The following is a 14,123-nucleotide window of genomic DNA, read 5'->3' on the forward strand; positions in this document are numbered from 1 at the left end:
TGCAGGCTGTGATCGTTTTTTAGATTTTCTCAAATTTTCTCCCATAATTTTCTAAAATTTTCTTCGATGCATTAAAACGGAGGTCCGAATCTTCGGACGTTAACTTTGAGAGAACCACCGGACCGATTTGCATGGGTTTTTTTTTAAATGAAAGCCTGTGATCTGTAGATTTACAGGCTGTGGTCGTTTTTTCGATTTTCTCAAATTGTCTTACTTTTATCGACGAGTGAAGTTTAGCTGGGCTCAAATTTTCTCCCATTTATTCAGACTAAAGTCCGCATTTTGGGGCATTAACTTTGAGAGAACCACCGGACCGATTTGCATGGGGTTTTTTTTTAAATGAAAGCTTCTGATCTGTAGATTTGCAGGCTGTAATTGTTTTTTCGATTTTCTCAAATTTTCTTACTTTTATCGACGAGTAAAGTTCAGCTGTTTCGAGCGGTCATCCGGCCGCTACCTGCTTGCCCGTCCCTAGATACCCCCTCTAGGGTCTCAGCCACCCCTCCCACCACGTTCTTTCGGCTATCTCCGTTTTCTTTCGTCTAGCTTTCCTCCCACCAACCTCAAAGAAGGTTTGGGTCGCATTGTCGTTCGTCACCCACCACCCACATTCCGTCGCAATCTCTCGGCTACTTCGCTTCACCACTTCTTGATAGGCATCCTGGCGGTTTGACTGACCCTGACTTATTAACTGCAGCGGTGCGCACACGTATTGCTAACAACATGTATTGTTATGGACATTTCATTCTTATTTGTTCTTTTCTCTTTCCAACTTTGTTTCAAATTTGCTTGATACTTCGTTTCTTCCTCTCTCTTTATTTTGTTGGTCGGTCGACTACGTTGATCGGCTTTTTGCTATTGAAAGCACATTAAGACTTCATGGATTTTCAATATCATCATTTGATCTTCCGAAATTGCTTCCAATTAACCTGAATCTTCAAGGGTCGGAGCCTGACTCTCCTCCCCCTAAAACTATGATTCCATGATTTCTGCCGCTAACCCAGAGCAACATCAAATTATTTCTGAAATAATTAGTCTCATCCAAAATCCATCTTACACGTGTAATGCGATTTTCATTGATGGTCCAGGAGGATCGGGAAAAACTTTCGTTTAAGAATGTCTTACTGCGTATTGTACAAAGGAAAACTGAGACGTCATCTCCGTTGCTTGGACAGGTATCGCCGCATCGTTGCTACCTAACGGTCGGCCGGTTCATAGCAAATTCAAAATTCCTTCGGTTCTGAATGAGAATTCTGTGTCGAGTCTGACGGTTAGAGACTATTCGGAAAACAACGATCATTTTTTGGGGTGAAGCTCCCATGGTTATCACGCATGCTCTGGCATGCATCGACCGACTTCTTAGAGAATGGGTAATGATATCCCTTTTCGAGGAAAAATTGTCGTCTAGGGTGGTGATTTTAGACAGGTTTTACCCGTTGTTCCGCATGCTTCTCGCCAAACATTGGTGCAAAATGCAATCAAATTCTCACCACTTTGACCTCTTTTCAAAATCAGAAAACTTACTCAAAATATGAGAACTTTGCAAGACGAAGCGGAGTTTGCAAAATTTTAACTCGAAATAGGTGATGGTGTTTACCTTTCATGCTAAAAAAGGCCATGCCGGAATTCATTGATTTACCGACAAGCAGTATTACTGAAACTGATATTATTACTGAAATTTATGGAAAAGATAGCTTCCTCATGTTTGAACGTAGATTTCACAAACTGCGCAATTCTGGCCCCTAAAAATAAGCATTGCAATGAAATTAACGACAAGGTTGTTGAAGTTCTTTCAGGTGTCTCTAAAACGTACTTCAGTGTTAACAGGCTCATTGTAGAGAAAGAGGGAGAGGCTCTCAATTTTCTCCTCGAATTCTTGGACAGTCTTAATCTTAGTGGCTTACCACCGCATAAACTCACACTTTTGGAGGGGGTTTTTGTCATGCTTTTAAGAAACCTCAACGTTTCTAAAGGTTTATCGAATGGTACCCGATTGATCGTCTGGAAACGTTATGAAAATTGTCTTGATTTGCAGGTCATTTCCGGCGAGAAGGCCGGTGAAAGAATTTCACTGCCAAGAATTGATTTGTCACCTGCAGACTCCTCTCTCCCTTTCTCTTTTAAGAGGCGACAATTTCCAATTCGCATTGCGTTCTGCATGACCATCATCAAAGCTAAGGGTCAAACACTGAAGCGAGTCGGCATTTATTTACCCCAAACAGTTTTTGGCCATGGTCAACTATATGTTGCACTCTCACGAGCTACATCGTACAAAAATTGTGAAGTCCAAATTCTTCCCAAAGGCAACCGTACAAAAAACATCGTGCACAAAGAGGTGCTTCGATCTTTTATAAATCCCAAAAGCCTCATAGTCTTTAGAAAATTATCAAAAAATAAAAATAAAAAAAAATTTAAAAATAACACAAAAAAAGAAAAACTAATAATGCGAGCTTTTTATAACATTTTTCGGTAGAATGGCAGTCTCCACCCTGTAACGCAGAGAGGCAGTTAAATTCCTTGATCTTCTACCGCAGAATCATCATCATTATTAAATGGATTCAACTAATCGCTCCGATTCCAAATAAGCTACTGCACCACCATTGCTAGCTGTGGAGGGCGCCCGTAGGGCGCCCGGAGCAGCTAGTAAATGTTTAAGTTCTTAAAATAATCGTATTCAAGAAACTAAGGAATTAAACTATGGAGTCAATTTCTTTTTAATAATATAACGGGATTTACTACCGGTGATTTAGCTATTATAGCCCCAGAATACTTTTAAAGCGGCTTTGCGTTCCAGAATCTCGACGGAATTTTTTTTTTTTTTTTTTTTTTTTTTTTTTGGCTTAAACGATTCAAGAGACATTGTAGTTAAAAATATATCGATTTTTCGATTTGGACGTATAAAAAATGTTTAACTCGTTCAGGCACACCGTGTATTGTATGGAGTACTGCTGTTATTCGACCGTTGTCTTCAGATCAAAATTCTTACAAAGAAGCCCCTTGCAAGAGGCGAATTTTTTGTAATTTCTCCCAGTTTTTTCAGCGTTAGGTATATAAATGAATTGCTTGTCAAATTCTGAGGTCAATTATATTTAATTGTAATTTATACTTTCTTTTTTTCCCCTTCATTTTATTTTTCGTATCGAGAAGTCGAGGTTTTGTTGATTTCTTCGGATTTCGAGTACTGTAACTTCTCTTCTATTCGGCCGATTTTTATGAATGAGGTCTCTTTTTATTTGTGTTTTAACGGAGAGTAAGGAAAAAATTGCTAAATACACGCGAAACAATTTTTTTTGAAAATTGGACGAATCTTAGCGTGACGGTGAAATGGTTAATGAAGCGTGAGTAATTGGGGTACGGGTATCGGCCGCGTTGGGACCCAAGGCGGCCCAAGGCCCATTGTTCTTCGTGACGCCGACACAGTGATCAGGAGCGTGGGGACGAGAGGGCTGAGTGGACTCCTGTATGAGCCAGGTTTAGAAAATGGTCTAATGAGTCTCGAGGCTCATCACAGATTGCACTTACCACTATCCTGCTGGCCCCGGCTATCAGAGCAAGGAGTACCAACTTTTGAAAAGGATAACAGTGGTGTGGAGATATGTCAAAGCAACGTTTTGAACAAAATGGAGTGAGTGAAATTCTCATTCAAGGAGTGCCGAACTGGTCAGCCATCCTCGAATCAGTTCGCTTGCTTCCGCTTATATATGCATATTTTAAATCAGCGCGTCGTACTCTTAGGCTTTTTTTAAAAAAACCAAGTAACGTAGACTCTTGGTATTCACTGCACATAAACTAGCGAGCCCCAGAATGAGAAACAACTTTAAATCATAATTATTGACGGATAAATAAACTTTTTACACGCTTTGGAAAATCTCAGAAGTTCGCGGTAGTCACTTTTCGGTAAGGAACTAAGGGACTCGGTTATTGTATCGAGCAGGGTTCGAAACGATCGCAAAGGCGGTCGCGGTATACTACGTATACGCGCCAAAAATGTTACTTATGAAACTCAAAAATTGGCTTTAAAAAATATTGTCTAAATTTTTAATTATTAAGAAAATGAAAAAAAAATCTCCACTCCTTCTATTTTTTCTTTTTCTTTTTCTTTTTTTTAATACATATGAGAGCGACGTCCACTCGAACTCCGTATACGTATTGTTGCGTTTTACCTGATGGGAAGGTTCTTCTTCGATTCATCTGCAATCGTAGATCATAACTGTATTTTGTATTTGATGTGCGTTCATTTGAGAACTTAATTTCATGAGAATTTATTTTAAAGATTCTAGCTTCCGGAAGATCTCTGCCTTGATAGATTCCTGTGGCGGGTAGGCGTCGCAGAGCGCCCTATCGCGCGTAAAAGCGATTTATACGTATGTGCATTAATTTAATCCTAGAGGGCTACGCGCCCCCTGACTAATTTGCGGCCCTTCCTCCTGATGCGCCTCGCACCTCAGGCGTTATGCATTTTGCGTTGCTCTTATGATTTTCTATTAAAGAATAAAATTTAAACCTCTTTGTTTTAGTGTTGCATACTCATGGTTTCTTATTATTTTGTTACAGGGATCTTTTGGTATCGTGAAATTAGCATACAATGAAGAGGACGATAAACATTACGTGAGTATTCGTTATGATTTACGTTTCTTACGTTCATTTGTCACCTTCCGGACAAAGGTTCACAAGCGACGTTTCAAAATTTCCGCCGCCATTTTATTTGTTAACAGAAAAACAGTTTGTTGAATCTGTTCGAAAATTTCACTGAATTTTATCAGCAGCACAAAGAAAATTTGGTGAAATTTTCCGACAGCAAAACAATTTCTCTGTAAAAAATAACAGTTAAACAATTAACTCCGTTAACTCAATTAATTCCGTTAAACTATTTCTCTGTAAAAAATAAAATGGAGGCGAGGCGGAAATTTTGAAACGTCTTATGGCGCTTGCGATACTTTGGCCGGAAGGTAACAATCATACGATCGAGCGTGCATGTTGCCCCAAAGTAATGATTTATTCCGCATTTGGCAACTTCCTTGGAACAAGTTCCACCAATGATTAGTTTTTGAACAGTATCGCAATTAGATGTTCAAATTATGATTTTACTCATTAATGTGTTGGCTTCACATTGTCAGGATGCGGCGTTTCTCATATCGATGATGATATTACGAAAGCCCGTATCTCGATTTTTGAAGGTTTTGAGCTATAGCTGCGTAAATGAACAGTAGGAGATGTTTTAGGTCTACGATCAAACTATTTCACCCGGAAAAAATCGAGAAGTTACCCAAAAACATAATTCAATTCTAAGAAAAACAATTACGTTAAGAGCAGTATGTTGTCATTTGAATAAGTTTCTGTTTTGACCAGGTTTTGGAACAGCTTGAAAATGGGCTTGTTGCGCACTTTTTTTATTGCTAGTATCGGAAAAAGTAAGGATCCTGACGTCACAGGAATTTTTCCGGAGTTGTTTGACCACCGAAAACCTCTAAAAAATCAACTCAAAAACTGCGGGAGCTAGAAGCTCGTCTCTTGCACGAACGGAACGATCTGCACCTCCATAATTAACGTCTCAACATTAGTATTTCAGGAAAATAAGAACGAAAAAAAAAGTTCAGTCTTATGATAGAACGCTCGGTGTTCAATATCACCACATGATTGAGCCTACAAGACTGCAGGAATACTTCACGCATTGCGCCTAACACAGTGCGGTCGCTGATCGGCGCAAAGCATATCAGCGCCTACAAGGCTGTAGGGATACTTCACGCATTGCGCCAAACACGGTGCAATCGCTGATCGGCGTGAAACGCTTATGGACAATGGGCCTGTTCCACGATTGTTTTTATTGTTTGTATGGAAAGAGCTACAACTTCTGATGTCACAAGAATTTTCCTGGGCTTTTTTGACCACCGGAAACCCCCCAAAAACCAACTTAAAAACGCCCCAGAATTCGGATTTCCAAAACGGTCACTTTTACGCGGGAACGAATCCGGTACACTCGTGCCGTCACACTACATGACAAATCTGGTCTCTTCATAGTTTACAATGTATTTTTCCATAAGGAATTGGCAGCTGCTTAATGAAAAGATCAGGTTTGTCACGTACTGTGACGTCACAAGTGTACCGGATCCGTTCCCGCGGAAAAGTGACCGTTTTGAATGGTTCGGTTCCTAAAACATTTTTTTTTAGTTTGGGAGATGATTTCAAGATTTTTTGATGGCGCCATCGTTATTTTCGTTAAAATTGCCATCGGAATCAGTTATCGATTCACAAATCCCCGCACCATGCAACATACCAATTGCATGAGAAGACATTTTGAGAAAACTCAAAAAAGGAGTCAAGCACGGTGAAACCTGGTCATAAAGGAAGCTTTTCGAAGCGGGAAACGATCTCAACTGAATTTTCTCCCTTAGATTTGCGATGACAAATGAATGTGCGAAAGAATCTGCTTAAACCTAGCGGAAACCTTCCTCCGCAGTCCGCACCCTGTGAGACTATGTCATGATCAGGTGCGACTGTACTAATCTGAGATCTTTAAATCCTGTGATGAACATATAGGGTACGTCTTACGTACTAATACGTCTATTGCGTATAAGTACGTAAGCCGATGCCTACGCACCGAAAAAAAGTTCTCAACTATGGTTACGCAGTGCTTACCCCCAAAAAGGAACAAAGGAAATGGTACGTCCATTGGCGCGGATGTGAGCTCTGCCTAAGACTAACATGAATCGATTGACCCTCTTACTTCTTGTCTTCAATTTTTTGTTTTTGTGGGATTCTCAACACAGATATCCTATTATATTCAAGCGCGTCAGTCGATAATTTTCAGTCCACTGCGATGACGCAATTTCTTTCTGGAGACTTAGCTAAATGACGAACGAGATCGAAAGTGAGAACCCATACACTTTAAGATTGTTTGTCAGTTCTGATCCTTAAAACATTGTGAAACGTATCATTGTCTAAATGAATTTCACATAATCCTACAATGCCTGATGTTTCTTGAACTAATTTGCCGTATTTAATTTTGCAGGCAATGAAGATTTTATCAAAAAAGAAGATGTTGAAAAAAGCAGGAGTTTTTGGTAAGCATATCGATTGCATTAATTCGGAATTATAAAATTCAGGCTCAGCATGCAGCAACTTTCAGAGTTATAAAAAGTCTCATATTCCACGTTAAATTAGAAGAGAATCTCTAATTCGTGGACAAGAAGGAGGGACGGCAAACAAGGTCTAAAAAAAAAACCAAATCTTAAAAAGGCGGAAATGCATACATACATACATACATACATAATAAATTTAATGTATTCTTTCCTTGTCCCAACTTTTAATTTTGTACTACCTTTTTGTGACCCCTACCTTTTAAATTCTTAAGTTTTGTACCATACTATTTTGATCTCTCCTCTAAGGTGTTAATGGCTAAATTGTTAAAAACACCAAATAAACGTATCTACCAACCAACCAACCATACATACATACATATATACATAAATTGTTAAAAACACCATATAAACGTATTTACCAACCAACCATACATATATATACAACACATGAATTTGAATGGCATATATTTTCGTGATCTACGACCCGTGATCGGTGCTCTCCACAAGGTCTCGGGTCTGGGTCCGACATCATGGGAGAATGCAATAGTGTATTTTCTTCGGAAAATACACTAAAAATATGTCGATATGTAGAATCGTCGAAGAAATCATGTTTATCATATTGCTTCGAAACTTTTCTTTCGGCAGTTATAAGGCGGTGGTAATAAGCCGTTCAATTTTTCCATCAACTCAAGAACTCATTGTAAGTTATACGAACTCTAACGGCAGAATCATAAAAATCATAACAGAGCGGCGGCTTGGCGCTTCTTGCGTGGAAAACCGTCTTCCCACGAATCGATGAAGATTCACCCTACCGTAGTTATTTTATCGCGGAGGGATGATATAGGTAACTGTTCTGGCGCTGTTTCATCTGAGCCGCGCGATGAACGTCGAGGTTGAGAGGTCGAAACCCATCTCGGCCGATTCGGCTACAGTATATTTACGAGGAATGCTCTCGACCGAAATGAATTCAAATTAACGTCAGCCATGCTCAAGGAGGTATGCGCAATTTTCTCGTAGCCCTCCTACCTTATTTTTCAACGAGCGGCCCCCAAGTAGCTCCTCCGAGCTCGGCAAAGGCCGTCGGCTAATATTTAGAGGATGAGCTTTCCATCTCCGCGGCATCGAACTCTTACATCCAACCGCCCCCGCCTTGTTGTCAAATTCAATCCAATTGTATCATCCTCTTTTTATTTTATCAAAATATTGTAGGAATTTTTGAAATAAGAATGGAAAAAAAGTTACATGACCACTCACAAGCTTTAACCTTGTGTCGAGTGGAGTCCGCCATATAAATTATAGGTATACATCAAAAGTGCAGTGATCTCTTGTGTATAATGGAGATGTAGCATGTCTAAGGAATTTACGATTGGACTGTTGATTCTTATGTAAAAGTTCGCGAGAAACACGATGTGGCCACTGGTTTCCTCTGAAATCAACTCCCAAGCTCAAAAAAAGCTCTCAAGTTGAGGCCAAAATGGAGGGGATATCTCACGCTATAGTGAGAGTCCACCTCTACATCAAGACAAACTCTCCATGCAAAGATAGGGATCAAATACATTGACAGGGCTGCCACTTTAATTGGGAACTCTAAGACTGAAAACACGGCATCCCTGCTAATGTATTCGCTCCCTATCTTTGGCATGGAGAGTTCGTCTTGATGTAGAGGTAGACTCCCCGGATAGCGTGGGATATCCCCTCCATTTTGGCCTCAACTTGAGAGCTTTTTTTGAGCTTGGGAGTTGATTTCAGAGAAAACCAGTGGCACCATCGTGTTTCTCGCAAACTTTTACATAAGAATCAACAGTCAAATCGCAAATTCCTCACACGTGCAACATCTCCATTCCTTTTATCATACACACTGCAATGAATTCGATCGTCAAATTCTGGTATATCAATTTTAACTTTTCTCCTTTTTTCAGGTCGGATAGGACCTAATCGCAAAAGTGCCAATCCTTTAGACAAAGTGTACAGAGAGATAGCTGTCCTCAAGAAACTGGATCATCCGAATATTGTAAAGTTGGTCGAAGTCCTGGACGATCCTGATGAGGATCATCTATATTTAGGTTGGTACCATTTACTTCTCGACCTTAATCGAACCTCACCATGCTATTTAGAAGCGTTTGTTTCGTGCACCGCACAGTGGATCGAGTCAATTAGAGAGGTCGGACATGACATTTTTTACTAAAACTGCAAATTTTGATGTTTATTTCGTCACATTTTAAATTTCAAAGGGTGCCTCCAGAAACAAGTTTACGAGGAAACCAATGAAACCACTTTTAGAATCTCAAAGTTTTGTATAAACGGGAGTTATAAGCTTTTGAAGTTTTCAAATTTTGTCCGACCTCTGCTATTGACTAGTCCCATTGTGCGCCGAGTATTTTCGTAAAAGTCATTTATTTGCGCACGCACGGATATATCCTACTTTAATAGAGCAACATGTGGCTAAAAATTGGACGACGCACGCCCATCCCCTAAACGCTGGCATGCCTAGGGAAAAGTTTAATGAAGAGATAATCTAATTTTCAGCGGAAGACCAGTTACTTTGAAACTCCTGTCGAGAGCCAGTAAAAACGGAACTTTGTGCTTGGGCCCATAAAATCGGGGGAGGAGGGAGATAGGGTGGGAGTGAGACACTGTCACGCAACGGTCTCGAAGGCCTAAACTTAGACGTCAACTCTTTTGATGAGCTCCCATCCGTAAAATGAGCCAATCAGAGTGCAACGGCTCCGAGGTGACTGCGTTGTCAACGCGTTTCGGAATTCCCGTGCGTTCGTCGCGTTTTCGGCGAGTTTTCTTTTTTCCATCGATCTGGCTCGTTTCGGGCCTAACGATCCGTGAACGGGCCTCGACATTAATCAAATGCAAATAACCCATAGTGAATCCCATTTCGCGTGTATTTAAGGTGGATCCCAGGATTTTGGTCCAGGAAAAACACCGTATAAGCCTTCAGACGTTGCCAAATTTATTTTATTTGACAAATCACTAATTTTCAAGAAAATTTGGGCGTATTTGTCTTCCAATTTCTCGGATAATATTGTTCGTGATCTGATCTAAAAAGTCTGAAAATTTCTAGGAAAAATGTTGGTAAATTTCTTTAAAAATAAACATTTTATTGAGGGAAATTTGGCAACTCTCGAATGTTCATACGGCGTTCTTCCTCAGCACGGCAGGCTATATTTTAGATTTTAGTCCTCATGCGTGTTCATTCGGAAAAACCTAAATTTCATTCTGTGACAGGGTCGGATGTACAATGTAAGCGCACTAAGGGCTCGCATCACAAAGGTTAATTTCCTTTAGGGCCGTCCATGTACAGTATTCTGCCGTGCTAAGGAAAAACGCCGTATGAACATTTGAGAGTTGCCAAATTTCCCTTGATAAAGCATGTTTTTTTTGACGACATTCATGCACTTTTTTCTTTGACATTTTCTGATATTTTAGATTAAATTGCATACGAAATTGTCTGAAAATTTTGGAAACAAACATTCACAATTTTCCCAGGACATTCGGTTTTTATCAGAGGAAACTTAACGCCTGAAGGTTCATACCACGTTCTTCTTTAGCACTGCAGCTCAGGCCTCCGAAGTCTAATTAGGACATTCAGGAAATTTTATGATATTTTAGATTAAAATGCATACGAAATTGTCTGAAAATTTTGGAAACAAACATTCACAATTTTCCCAGTAAATTCAGTTTTTATCGAAGGAAACTTAGCACTGTCTGAAGGCTCATACGGCGTTCCTCCTTAGCACGGAAGAATTACGTAACGCACTTTTTCCTATTTCTTGACCCCCCTCCTATCGCACCCGTAACGCAGCCTTACGCCCCCCCCCCCTTTGAATCACGTAACGCTGGCCTTACACCCCCCCCCCCCCTAGCGCGGTACTTAATACGTGAATCCCCTCAAAAAAGCCATTTTTTTACAAGTGACAGTTTTTCTTTTTGCTCCAGCAAAAGTGTGCAACAGACTCATTTGATATTTAGCCAGCAGCTCATGAATGAAACCACCTCCAGCCAGTGACGTGGCGTGAATTGCGATGTATCGATTGCTCTGCCATTTAAACCCACGGTAAAAAATCTATTATTGAGGTGTTCGCTGAGATCACCCTGTTTATCGATCTTTTTCAACAGGTTTAAATGACCGATCAATCGATATATCGCAAAGCACGCCACGCCACTGCCTCCCGCAGTTGTACACTGGCTCGAAAGCCGTCTTTCTGTTGCATTCTCTCTCTTGACTTCAACTTCCACTTCGCCTTCCTTAGTTTCCTCCGCCTTTGTCTCTCTACGGAACCGAGCAATCTTAAATTCTCTTCATGCGTTACAGAGCTCGATTCTGAAAGTCAATAGGTCCTGATTCTTAATGAAAACTAACCTCAAAGAAAATGAGAGAACTCCTCAAATGAACCCGCTTCGTGCGACTTTTCTGGGCTGTAGGGTGTACGATCGCAAGTATCGAAGAAAGGATTCCTTGCTTGCCTGGTGGCAATAAATGAGCATGGAATTAGAGAATCTGTATTCTTGCGAGCCCTCCAGATAAGGAGTTGGGAATCACTGATCACTTTCTAGAAGCTGCTTCCATTAAATGCGATTGGGTTAGGCAGAATGGGATATGGGATGGAAGCTGAATTTTTTAAAGATGGTGAAACGACCCGATTTGGGTAAAGAAACATCGATTTCCAGATGGCGATCCTAACGATCTGCATTTTTTGCAAGGTCATTGAGTTAAGATTTCAATTTATTCTGTATTCTTTAACCCTTTATTGCGTACCGTTGCGTGAAAACATGTTTTTTTTTGGCTTTAGTCCTCTGAAGTATTAAATCGCACCTAAACAACATCTTTTTGGAAGGCGGGTGGGGGGGACGTTAGAATTCTAATCTCCAAGCTTTTAAAACATTTCTACCCCAGTTGCTCCATAATCGAAAGAAAACCGCACAACGTAGATTTTCTCTCGGCGATCAGCTCATGCAATAAAGGGTTAAAACGAATGATTATTAAATCTCGCAACACTGTCGGAAACATCAATGATGTTTTTCTGAAATTACCGAATTATCGTTCTCTAACTTTCAATTTCAATTCGAAAATTTTACCGTCGGCCTGGTCTCAGGGCATTCCGTCAACGATTTTTTGTTCGCGCAACTGTTTGGTCCAGTAGTTTACGTCCGCGCGTACAATAGGCAACAGTGACTTGGTCCAAGCGTCATATTCTAGTCCGTATGTAAAATTGTATTGACAGTATCGAAATGAGAAAATTGAGAGAGAAGGTGTTTTCATGATACCCCAGTTTTTAAATAAAATGTTACTTTCTTCCCTTGATTCATCTTTTCAAATTGTCATTGGTGAATATTTGGTTTTATTTCTACCCTTAAAATTCCTGATGTAAATTACACCTCGCAAATATATTTTATTTTATTTTTAAATGAAAATATTATTTCATTTACTTTCTTAAAACGTATGGCAAACATTTGTAAAACCTTTCCCAGGCGATGCTATCAAATAATCTCGATGAGCCATAGTTGTGGTGAAAGAACCTATACAAAAATGACTAAAAGAGGGGAAAAAACCAGGGAGTACGCAATCTTTATAGTTTTAACCCAGTTGTACATCGATCTTTTAGAGTCAAATACGTTCAATTTGGAGCGTTTGATTGCGCGTACACCACGCTGCAGCACAGTAAAAGCACAACATAAATATATATGTAAAAAAATTAAAGTGCTGGAAATCATTGAAGACACGGAACCATCTTAATATTTACAAAACATACTTTATCCTTTAATAAATTTTTTTGCATCAATTTAAAAGAAAATAATTCATGCAGAGTGTGCAAACATTTCAAAATCATGAGTTGAAAAATGCAGACTCCGCGAGTTTAAATATTACAGCCAAACACAGATGAGCTGCGCGCTGTCAGCGCGACATACGCACTAGCGCCTGCAAACCTAACAGGGATACTTCACGCATTGCGCAATGCGTGAAGTATCCCTGTTAGGTTTGTAGGCGCCAATGCGCTGGTCGCCCTCGCTCGCCGCGCCGCGCGTGCCACGGCGCTTCAAGCAACTATTTCGCAACGGAAGTGTTACACAGTATCATACAAAATTGAAGGCGCTCCAACATTTTAAGAAAAACAGGCGTCCTTTAGGAGTCCGGAGCTTTCCTTGCAAAATAAATCAAGATACTACAGCACAAATAGAGAGCGGTAGTCCAAAAATTCACCAAGTCCTAACATTCGTATTTAATACCGTTTAGCATAATTTTTGATTTTTATTATTAGAAAAACTAAGACTGGATTTATGCAGAAACATGTTTAAGTATACCGTCAAGAAGATTTTATTTTGAATCAAGAATAAAATAGCTGAATGGAAGCGGGTTTCTGCTTGATGTGAGCGGCCTTTATTTTCATATAAGCGTTTTTTCTTCTTTGAACAAGCATTATTATCTTTATTGATTCGTAAGGAAACCTCGGTGGTAAATTTGAGCATATCTCTGCATCACTTTTTCCTCTAATGAAGTTCAAAAATCATGCTAAACGTTATTGAATACAGATACTAGGCCTTAGTAAGTTTTTCGACTATCGCGCTCTTTTTTTGTCGTCGTCACTCGTTTTAATTTGTGAGTGAACTTCGTGCTTTTGAAGGATGCCATCAATCATGATACGTTGGGGTGTCTTCGATCTCGTATTATACTGTGCAACACCTCCGTTGCGAAAAAGTAGCTCATGGTGCCGCGCCGCGCCGTAGCGAAGTAGGTATATAGTACACGGGAAAAATCTAAGAACCTTTAGCTTAGGCAAATCAAAAGATTCATCCGGATCAGGTGTAACAAGATGAGATTTCCTTGAAAGAGAATCAATTTCTGTTGCACCAAAAAGGTGTAAAGAGTTTCAGTAAATTTTCCCTCATGGAATTGACGCTCCCTCATTTTTACCAAAAATTACAATTATATATTTTTCTCCGTTTGATCAAACAAAAAAAAAAAAAAAAGAAGAAAGAAACAAGCGGACCCTCATTCTTCCAAGACATTATACGTTTTCATCCAAAAACGTCGTG

At 39.8% G+C, this 14,123-nt stretch overlaps 1 protein-coding gene across 6 annotated transcripts in view; it reads left to right on the top strand.

The window, feature by feature from the left end:
• The window catches only part of LOC109043589 (calcium/calmodulin-dependent protein kinase kinase 1), a 168,063-nt gene that overhangs the window by 123,730 nt on the left and 30,210 nt on the right, over nt 1–14,123 (top strand). For all 6 annotated transcript variants that reach the window (XM_019060846.2, XM_072296961.1, XM_019060844.2 and 3 more), the window contains 3 exons: nt 4,555–4,608; nt 7,010–7,061; nt 8,999–9,142. In XM_019060846.2, the coding sequence (XP_018916391.2) occupies nt 4,555–4,608; nt 7,010–7,061; nt 8,999–9,142 (250 nt within the window). The remainder of the gene's footprint in view (nt 1–4,554; nt 4,609–7,009; nt 7,062–8,998; nt 9,143–14,123) is intronic.

Source organism: Bemisia tabaci, chromosome 2 (assembly GCF_918797505.1).
Source record: "Bemisia tabaci chromosome 2, PGI_BMITA_v3".
In the NCBI taxonomy this organism is placed as follows: domain Eukaryota; kingdom Metazoa; phylum Arthropoda; class Insecta; order Hemiptera; family Aleyrodidae; genus Bemisia; species Bemisia tabaci.